This window comes from Neomonachus schauinslandi, chromosome 4 (assembly GCF_002201575.2).
Source record: "Neomonachus schauinslandi chromosome 4, ASM220157v2, whole genome shotgun sequence".
Lineage (NCBI taxonomy): Eukaryota > Metazoa > Chordata > Mammalia > Carnivora > Phocidae > Neomonachus > Neomonachus schauinslandi.
The window spans coordinates 16,852,032-16,862,926 of NC_058406.1; the positions used below are offsets into that span (position 1 = coordinate 16,852,032).

At 40.7% G+C, this 10,895-nt stretch overlaps 1 protein-coding gene across 5 annotated transcripts in view; it reads right to left on the minus strand.

Moving 5' to 3' along the window:
* HNRNPR (heterogeneous nuclear ribonucleoprotein R) overlaps positions 1 to 8,882 on the minus strand; it is a 31,952-nt gene extending 23,070 nt beyond the window's left edge. For 2 of the 5 annotated variants that reach the window (XM_021684114.1, XM_021684113.1), the window contains exons 1-4: positions 8,777 to 8,882; positions 5,409 to 5,574; positions 3,025 to 3,143; positions 2,287 to 2,394 (exon numbers count right to left, since the gene is read on the minus strand). In XM_021684114.1, coding sequence (XP_021539789.1) covers positions 2,287 to 2,394; positions 3,025 to 3,143; positions 5,409 to 5,565 — 384 coding nt within the window. In that variant the 5' untranslated portion in view covers positions 5,566 to 5,574; positions 8,777 to 8,882. Of the gene's footprint in view, positions 1 to 2,286; positions 2,395 to 3,024; positions 3,144 to 5,408; positions 5,578 to 8,776 lie in introns of all 5 variants that reach the window. The other 3 variants (XM_021684116.2, XM_021684115.2, XM_021684112.1) reach the window with 2 other exon arrangements.
* Between the last annotated feature and the right edge of the window lie 2,013 nt (positions 8,883 to 10,895).

Here is a 10,895-nt window from a genome sequence, read left to right on the forward strand (position 1 = left end):
AAGCACACAATTTTTTGATATGAATGAGAACAGAAAAACGGGGCAGATTATTACAAATGTGACATAAGCTGACCCCAGGCTACCTATTCATATTTCTATACTGCAGTAGTCCTCGTTTTGCATTCTCCTCTACTTCAATGAGAGCTTTCCTTAACTTGTTCCCTTTACATACCAGCTACCTACCTGTGATTCTTTTCAAATAAAATGTTCTCTAATCAGAAGTCCTACCTCCTTCATGCAGCTTCTCTCATTCACTATTCCTCACATCTTCCTGTGACTTTCTATTAGTCAAGTAATTTAACCTTTATTTTGTTTAATCCTTTTGTTTTGTACTTCTGCTAGATCATAAGCTCTATAAGAACCAGACCATTTCTCATACAACACAAACTCAAAATATTTGGCAATTACCAAATGAGTATACTCAGGTTTCAAAAGACAAAACCTTACGTTTCCTGACTACCAACCTTCTTCACAACATTATATTAGGTATTAAAGAGGGACTGTGGAAAAGAAGGTAATGTTCTTGCCCTTAAGGGTTTGTATTTATATGAGAGGCCAACAGCGCAGACAAAATGGAAAAAAAAATGCAATCTACCTAAAAAGGGGAGAATTTTACACTTCATGTTTTAAAAATCAGATGGTCCCCAACTTGCGATGACTCAACTTACGATTTTTCGACTTCAGGATGGTATGAAAGTGATACGCATTCAGTAGAAACCACACTTCAAATTTTAATTTTTGATCTTTTCCAGGGCTAGCAATATGCAGGACAATACTCTCATGACGCTGGGCTGCATCAGGGAGGCTCAGCTCCCAGTCAACCACTCAATCACAAGGGTAAACAACCAATACACTTACAACCATTCTGGATCCATACCAATCACTGTTTTTCACTGTCAGTACTGAACTCTGTAAATTACACGAGACATCCAACACTTCGCTATAAAATGTGCTTTGTGTTAGAGGTGATTTTACCCATCTATAGGCTAATATATGTTTTCTAAGCACATTTAAGGTAGACTAGGCTATAATGTTTGGCAGGTTAAGTGTCATTAGGTATACTTTCGACTAAGGATATTTTCATCAATGTCCAGATAAACCCATCCTAAGTTGATGAAGATCTATACACAATGTCAAAACAACAAGAGATTTTAGACATCATCAAGTTTAGTGGCTTCAAAAGTATTGCTGGAGGAACCCTGGGATTCCAGAGTTACCTTAGGGTCTCTATTTTTCTACCTTTGACTCAAAAAGAGCTGCTCTAATTTTAAGCACAGAAATACCTGTAATATATAATATACATACAAAAAATGTATTACATATTTAAACATTACTTGTCTAATATGTAATATACACATATCACATATACAATATATACTTATCAAAAGCAAATATCCACTTTTGGGGAAATTAACACAGGCCTATTCAATACACACTAGTAAGTTTATGTCAAATGGAATTTTCACGTATTTATTTTAAAAATACAAGAATAGGTTATGCCATTTTACAGATGAGGGAAAAGGGTACAAAGGAGCTCTATGTAAACTATTATACGACAGGAACTACAAGTTCTACTTCGTCTAAAACAAAACTGTACAAACAACTTCATTAAATATTTCAATTTGAGAAGTCTATCACTGTGGCAAAACATCAATATCCCCTTAACTAAGGAATGAGGTTCACTAGTCTTTCACCAAAAGCCCTATATTTATCTTGCAGAGTAGTTTATCTAAACAATAATAATAGTAATTGGTGCTAGTTACACAGTTCTTGCCACATTCCAGGCATTATTCTAAGCACTTGACATATCTTAATTCCTTTAATCCTCATAACTCTATGGGAATAGGTACTATTACTAAGCCCAGTTTACAAATAATGAAACTGAGATAAACAGAAATTCAGGAGTAAAGCAGTTATAAAACACCTCTTCGCCAAAAAAAAAAAAAGAGAGAGAGAGAGAAAGTGCTTATTTAGAAAGAAACCAAACCAAGAGACATGACTTGAGTCAATCTGAAAAGCTATTATCAGAAGCATCAATAAACATGTATCATTCACAGCCAGAACAAGTAATGAGGCAAGGGTCTGAATTAGGGTTTTTCACCAAACATACAACTGAATGTTTGCCCCCCAAATTCTTGTGTAATTTACCTTAAATTATCTCATTCCTAAACACTAGCTTAAAAAAAAAAGTGGAACAATGAAAACTGTTTCTAGGAAATATGAAAAGAAACATTCAATCTCATCATTAAACTTATTACCATTACAAAGACCCGAGTCAAGTTTTACCTTGATCTTTGCTTCATCAGGCCCCTTTGTGGACTCTTGCACCTTGCTCCCTTGTTTCTCCCTTTGCCTGTAGGTCTTCATAACTCCACATAAAAATGCACTCTTGTTCTAGAACAGACAAGTAATTCAATGAAAAGGAATCACCAGGAATCATCGAAGGGTCAAATATGTAATTAATTTACAATTTCAAAAGACCAGAATTTTAACAAAATATTTACTCATTTATTCACTCAACAAATACTTGCTGAGTGGTTACTATGTGCCAGAGACTGGAGCAGACCACAATAAGACAGCCAAGACCTCAGGGAGCTTACCTTCCACACTGGCAAAACAGTCTTCCATTTGTTGATATTCAAATGCATCTGGACTATCTTTGCCAGACATTCCAAAACTATTCCTCCTACCTACATTATTTTCCTCCAAGATAATAAAACAGGATCAGATAACCCAAAAATGTTTAAAATCTGAGTAACCTAAACCCATAAAAGCCTAGTAATAACAATCAGCAAACCCTGACTTTGATTTTGAGTTTTTAAAGTAACTTACTGCAAAGAAGTGGAGAGAGATTTTACTTTACAGTTGTGTTTCTGAGAACTCTGCCAGAAAAGGTCTTTTTTTTTTTTTAATAGAAGCAGAGGTAGTCACAAAAAACATCACTTCTCTTCAAAAAAAAAAAGTAATGGTAAAGTAATTTCTCATCATCAGTTGTTCAAAGGCATTTCTAGTTAATGGCCTTACCTGAACATGTGATAAGTCACTTTCCTTGAACTGCTGTAGTACAGACAGAGCTCCTTCTTCATTAAATTCCCTGAGAGCATCAATTGCTCTTTCATCAAGATCGACATAAGCTACCAATCCTAAAAATTAAATTGAGAAGGGGTAATGTTATTGCAACAAAAGGGATAACCTAACTGTGCTATCAATGTTTAATCAAGAATTGTTATATTCAGTACTATTACTAACAAACTACATTTTCATTTAATATGCATATAGGAAGCTATACAAATACTACACAAAAAGGTCAAGAGTACAAATATGAAAATAAAAGATAAAATGTCAAACATGAATTTCAATCCCTATAAACATGAATTTCAATCCCCACATCCCACAAAAACCCCACAAAAATCCTAGCCCCACTTCCCCTCCCCTCCTTAAGGCTTGGAAATTAAATCTGATGTACAGAGTGTACTACAGATTAAGCATTAATATAACAAATTCTGATTCATGTTAGAGTGGTAAGCATACACTGTATTCCCCAAGGATCAATCTTCAAATTATATGGACTGTTGTAGTTGTTGCTAACCACAAGAGGTGGGAGAAAAAAAAGAGAAACCATTTTTACTAACTAATTCTTTCCACTCTCCAAAAGGTATCAAAGGCTTTTCCTCCTTAGCACCAAAGAGAAAATGAAATGCATTTGTTTATCTGAGCATCTACTTTGCTGCAATCAGAATGTGGAAAGGCATAATTTTAAACTCTTCTACAAATGCAAGTGCAGCTTGATTAATCAATTCTGAAAGTCATATTTTAAGGCATTTTTTTGTTCTGATGTGTCAAGCTGAGGTTTAAAAGATGCTGTGGCATTCACAACATTGTCAATAGTGACTATTTTTTTCAAATGGCATTAAGGACTTTACTATGGACGTACAAGTAAACTATACAGAAAATATTTGCACTGCATTCTATACATATAGTATATTAACTGCACACAGAACATCTACTCAGTTTGAAATGTAATTTCTTAAGTCTGTTAAGTTTGTGTTGTATTTCTCACTCTATAAGGAATATATTTCAGAATTGATCCAATGTAAAATGGAAATATTTGGCAGATTAAAACCCCAAGTCCATATGAATTAACATCAAAAGTGACTCCATTTTGATAAAGCAAAAAAGAACTTTATTCCATACAGTAAATATATTTTACATAATGCCATTTGTAAAGTTACTTTAAGAAAATGTTGCCATGTTTATTTTAAAAGCTCAAAATGAGCATGACTAAATATTTGGAGTTTCCTTACTTCAAAATTCCATTACCACCACCCAAAGCCACAACTCAGGACACCCATCGATCCATTCTGTCGATCCAACCCTACACCCAAACCATCAGCCTCTTATCAATAACAAAACACTCTACAAGAGAGCATCTCTGAGCAAATCACTGCCAATTCTCTATGGCAGAATGTCACAGGAAGTTCCCGAGGACTGATTTTCAAATGGAACCATCACCCAGGAGTCATTTTTAGGAAGTCATTTTAACGTCTAAAATTATCCTAAGCGTCTCAGATTTGAAAAAAAAATTTAAGGACAAAAAAACAGATATTTGTTACTACAGTACTTAAGACACATTTGTGAGACAATTCAATTCTCTCTCCCAGAATCTGGATAGGCACACAAAACACAGAGGAAGAAAGTTTCCATCTATGGCCCCAAAGGGGGAGGACACATTTATTTATGAACAACACTCCCTAAGGGTAAATATTTCTCTCCCTCTTTAAAACTTCAAACCGCTTACAACCGACCATATTAAGATATTCAAATTTGCTTAAGCACTTATCCATGGGACTTCTAGATTTTTTTAAAAAGCAGCTGTTACAAACCGAACACTTCCAGATTACTGAGAGATGTGGATTTTTGTCTATTAGAAACTAGACAGGCCACAAACTCTCAAGGAGTCTGACATTTATTATCGTTTCAGACAATACAGTCTAACCAGTCCTCTTATTATGCCACCTAATCAGACCTAAGCTAATTTAACAATCACTTTAAGAAGCTAAAAGTAGAAAAGTAAAAGCAAAATGATGACTGATTTAGATTAAGAAAAAAATGTAAAATTTGGTATGCTGAAACATACATTTTAATTGGTGGTAAATCTAAGACAAATTGATGTACTGTTCTGAAACAACTAAGACTGCATATTCAACACTAAGAAGGCTTCAAAATAATGAAATAAGAATATCAAAGTCAAACCCAATATGCCCTCAATGAAGGGAAAGTAACAAACATTCAGCTCTACATAGATCAGAAACAATAAGTATTATTTAACCTTAAAAAAAATCTATAAAATTCAAAGTGGTTTGCCCTCACTTTCATAACCAGTCAGAAACAAGAAATGCATATTATACCTGTCTGAAATATTTCATCAAGTCTTTCTGCCACCTTCTGTGGGAGGCCTGCCTCTATCAGTGTCTTGTAGTGTTCTGTGTGAGTTACACTGGAAGTATCCATTGGTTCTTCCTCTTCTTTTAACTGTACCGCATTACCATTCACCTGATTAGCCATTTTATTATGCTGCTGGAAAAAATTCAGGAGCTATATTACATTAAGCCAGAAATAACTAGTTTGTAGGACAATGCATGATTTATCTAAACTAATTTGTATACATGCTGCTAATAAACTCTATCAAAATAATATTATATGCCTTTTTGTGATGTATCTGACCTAAATTTGCAACAATAATCCTGTAAAACCATAGGAAATGTACATGGAAGCATTAGATCTTTAAGGAACTTCATGTACACAGGGTTAAAAAAAAAAGGCTTGAATTTACTGAAGGCAGAATTGCTGATTAACAAAAGCAGCTGTTGTGTCCTGACAAGCATATCAACAAATCACCACAAAATCCTAAAAAGCCCATCAGCTCTCAATTCTTACACAGTTTTTAAAAGTTTGATTTAGAAACAGAATGAACACCCACAGACCACTTAATCAAGGTTTAAGGACTTTCAAATTTTCCTAGTTCTGCTTCAAATCTAGGATAGGTGTGAGATAAATGCACTGCTGTCTCTACTTCAACATGCTGGTAGTTTGGGTTTTCTCCGCCTCACTTAAAAAAAAAAAAAAACACAACTTGACATTAATTTTTGTTCTAAAATTAATTTGCTATTCCCATTCACAGATTTAAAAGAAAAAATGACCAAGTTTAAAAGCTAAACGATTGTTTTAAGTCCACGTAAAATACGAAGTGAGCTACAATTGAGGGTGCGTCTTTAAAAAAAAAAAAATCATGAGTATATATTGAATTTTTCATATCAGTAAAATAAAGCTGCAAAAACATATCGAAGAATAGACAGCTAACTTCTTCCAAATAGTTTCAACAAACATTACCCAATGAGGGTAAACTTAGGTCAGATGTCCCAGATTAACCTACCCAAATTATTTTGTATGTTCAACCTGTATGTAACACTGAAATGGACCAACTCCCTGAAGAGAGAGATTAGATAATAAAACCATACAAGGCCAGTCTCTATACTGCCTCAAAAGACAGGGAATTAAAGTGCACTTGTCTGTGGTGAATGTGATGAAGATAATAAGCAGCAGAATAAAGACACTGCAACAAATACTGAAATAGAGGACATGAAGGTGGATCTCAAGAAGAAGCCTACTTTTCTTGATGAACCTCAAGGTACCTAATCAGCTATAAAGAAAATACAAGCTTCCTAAAAAGCACTAAAACCCGCAAGATAACCACACTTCCAGATTGCTTACAACCACTGTGCAAATGCACCAGGTGCAGTTTTCTGACCTAAAACAACTTCTTTTCATTTCAAAGTCCACTGATATTTGGCTGAAGTTAATGAAAAAGAAAGACCAAGGGGAACGAGGTAATAGAGAGCAGGAAGAGAGGAAAATGCAGAAAGGGTTATTCTGAAAATAAGATAAGTATCATGACTTCTTATGATTACAAAACATTAAGACCTGATAGCCCACCAAGGTCTACACAGACGCAGACTCTCGTTAAACTTTGGGTGGAGAAATGTTTCTCAAGGCAAGCCTCAAATTCTGATGAATTGGCAAAAACGAAAACATTCAAACTGGCACACTTTTCATCAAGAAACTACTTACAGTGTAAGATGAATACGTTTACTGATTAATACAACCTATTTCTATAAAGATGCACTCTAAAGTCCAAAATCTCTATAGTTCTGTTTTCCCATGCTCCCCCACCCCCAAATACAACCATAAGATCATAAGAACTCAAAAGTTCTCAGTATCACAAGACCCTTAACAGTATTGCACCTGGGAATACTATTAGTCACAGAAAGAAAGCAAATTTTTAACAGGAAAGTTCAATGAACATCTGCTAAGGTGGTATTTTTTTTTTTAAGTATGTGTAAAGCAAAAAGACAAGTTGTGTATTAAGCACAAGACAGAAATATTTATGACTACCATCTCATTGCAAAGGCTCTCCTACAAGTTGATTCTAAAATTGGTTGATATTGTCAAAAAGTTTGTAAACTTTAACAAAAAAAAGTAAAATAATTAGATTCCAGAAAATAAAACCTTTCAGATCAAGGAAAACCTCTCTCTTCGAGCCAAATACAGTGTGCTCATTTTTAAAAAAGTCTTTTATGTCATATGAGACCGTTTAAAACTTGTGTCAATTCAACACAATGCCACACAGCCAAACCATATTTCTGGATGCAGCAAATACACTGTGACTGGAGTCATTTGATCTAAGCATTTTTGCAAAAAGTAGACATTTAAATAAGATTTTAAAGGGCTGCTGGGAGATTTGGGAAGTCAGCACTAGCCCCTCCCTGACTTTTTCTGAACATCTCTGTGCAAATTCTTCATATTAAGAGACGGGCTTTAAAAGAACCAACGAAATGAAAACTAACGGGTATCTCAGGGGTTAGGAGTGTCAAAGCCCTTATCCTACGACTGACTCATGAGACATAAATTCAGCCTCTTGAGGACAGCAAAAATCCAGTGTGAAAGGACTGAACCTTTCAAGAACCCCTTGGCCTTAAGTTTTACATTTTGGCAACACGGTTACTACCGTATAAGAAAAAGAATCGCCTTTCCAATTTAGTGCGCCTAAGACATTCTTAGAATTATGTATCTCAGGCGCCGCTTGAAGCCTAAGTTTCATGGCCTCTAGTAGTCATTTTTTCCTTCAAATCTCGGCTCGCAGCATGCAGAGTGGGGGAGGGGAGGGAGGCTTCCTACACAAATCGGCCCTCGGGCTCCAGCTCGCACAAAAGTTTTCTCCCGGCTCAGGTAACCCCGGGTTTGCATCCCGCCCTCTGCCCACCCCACCCCCTCATGCCCGTCCCGTTCAGCAACACATCCCACTCGTGGCTAGGCCGGCCGAGACGACAGCGAAGCGGCTCCAGAGGAGAGAAGCGAAGGGGGCCGCGGGCGTCTGAGGCCGCGGGCCGGGCCGGCCGCGTGGAGCAGCGGGCGGAGGCGGGAAAAACACGGCAGTCCCCGGCAGGCCGCGCGGACGGTGCCCGGCGGGCAGGACCGCGGACCGGGGGCTGGAGGGGCGGGGGGAGGATGAGCAAGGGCGAGGAGGTGCCTCGGCGGGGCTAGGCCCTCCGCTGCGCGGCCGGACGAGGCCGAAGCCGCCCCCAGCCCATCCCCACCCCCACCCTGGGGCCTCTGAGCGAAAACGAAACTGGGGCCAAGGCGCCGAGCCCGGGATGGGCCCGGTCGGGTCGGATCGGGGCTCCCGGCCCCTCCCCCCGCGGGCCGGCGCGAGACTCACCAGGGCAGAGCTGGGGCCGCCGGCCGGGCCCGTGAGAATCAGCGCGAGGCGCTTTGAAAACGACTAGAAATGGCGCGCGCGCCACCCCCTCCCCCCCTCATGGACAGAGATGCGATCCCGGCAGCACGCGGGGTTTCCCGGAACTGCTTCCAGGGACTCCGAGCGGCCGGGCAATCACCTCGCGCGGCGGCCTGAAAGGCGGCTCGGGCGTCCAATAGTAGCGAAGAGAAGCGGCTCACGCTGGACGACAAGGGAGCCAATCGATGAAGCCGTCGGCTGAGCCAATGAGGGAACTCAGCGCCGCCGGCTGGGGCGCCTCCGGGGCGGGGGCAGGAACACAAAGGGGTCTGTGGTGGAGCCCCGGGTAGAGGCGAGGCTGCGGGGCACCAGGCCTTGAGTGGCCGAGGCTCTTCGCCCCTCGTCCGCCGCCCATACGAGACCGAAAAGCTAGGTCTCACGCCGCGTGGCTGCCTCCGGAACCCCGCCCCCCCCACGGCCCGCACCGGCCTCGCTCCTCCGCGGCCCTCCCGCCCCTTCGCCGGCGCCGCAGCGTTCCTAATCCCCTCTCGCGCCGGCGCTGCCGCCGCCGCCGGCGTTCGCCCCAGACACGCCCACCGCCACGCGGTCGGGCCTCCTTCTGGGTCATCTTTTGGGTTCGGGTTGGAACACGTTTTAAGACTGATTTGGCTGGCCGTCTGGATGGAGAATTTAACGGAGAAAGTCATCTCTTGGGAAGATCGGAAAACTGCCCCCTGGCTCCCTGCTACACATCGTTGGGGCAGCTCAGAACGTGAGGGAAATCGCAAAAGTTGGCACCATTCAAGAGCACTGTTAACTCAAAAATGCTAGAGCAGGGACCTTTTCCCACAGAGTTTGAAGCTACTTTTTATGAAGAAGTAAGGCAGATCTATGCATCTGCGAAGCCAAAAGAGCCGTGCAGGGAAAAGGGCTAAGTCCCAAAGGAGGCGAATTCCTGTTATTCCTAAACCGATTTTTCATCCTCCACCCTTACTGGTTTGTTTCCTGTCCTTGCCTTAGTCCAAACCTCTCTCCTCCCACAATCTTCCCAGCTCACTTCTGTAGAGCCAGCTCTTCCCTACCCCAACATCCAATGCCCTACCCCTCTTAGGGACTGGAGAAGGTCAAGCAGTGGTCTACAGAATTTCCAGATAACACTGGAGGATCATTTAAGTTTCCCAGAACCTATCAGCCCAAAATTAATTATTAAAAAGGTACTATGGGGGCACCTGCATGGCGCAGTTGGTTAGGCATCTTGGTGTGGGCTCAGGTGGTGATCTAGGTGGTGGGATAGAACCCTGCCTTGGGCTCTGCGCTCAGCGGGGAGTCTGCTTGAGATGCTCTCTCTTACTCTCCCTCTGCCCCTCCTGTTCCTGCTCTCGCTCTCTCTTTCTCAAATAAATAAATGAATCTTTAAAAAAAATACAACCTACTATGTGCCCAGTACTGAGCTGAATGTCTCAATGGATCCAAGTTTTGTATCACAGGTTGTGAAACTTACACAAATGCTGGGATCTTTTCGAGAAAATATAAAATGATAAATACAACTTGAGGAACAGAATCTTAGAAGGGCATGGTAAAAGTGAGAGACCTCAAGCCTTAAACTTTATTAGCCTCTAGCTCAAGGGTTCTTAACATTTTTAGTGCTATTTGGTAAGGGCTATGGATCTCTTCTAGATTTTAAAATAAAATAGCATTACAAAAGAAACTTTATATTGAAATACAACTAGGAAATATATATATAATTTTGGCAGAGAGAACAAGCAGGGGGAGGCAGGCAGAGGGAGAAGCAGCCCCCCCCCCCCACCAGGGGCAAGGAGCCCGATATGAGGCTTGATACCAGGACCCCTTGGTTAACAACCTGAGCCACCCAGGTGCCCCAGGAAATATATATATATATATATTTAAAGATTTTATTTATTCATTTGAGAGAGAGATTTAGAGAACGAGTGGGAGGGGAGGCAGAGGGAGAAGCAGGCTCCCCACTGAGCAGGGAGCCAGAGCGGGACTTGATCCCAGGACCCTGGGATCATGACCTGAGCCAAAGGCAGACGCTTAACTGACTGAGCCACCCAGCCACCCAGGCACCCTAGGAAATATA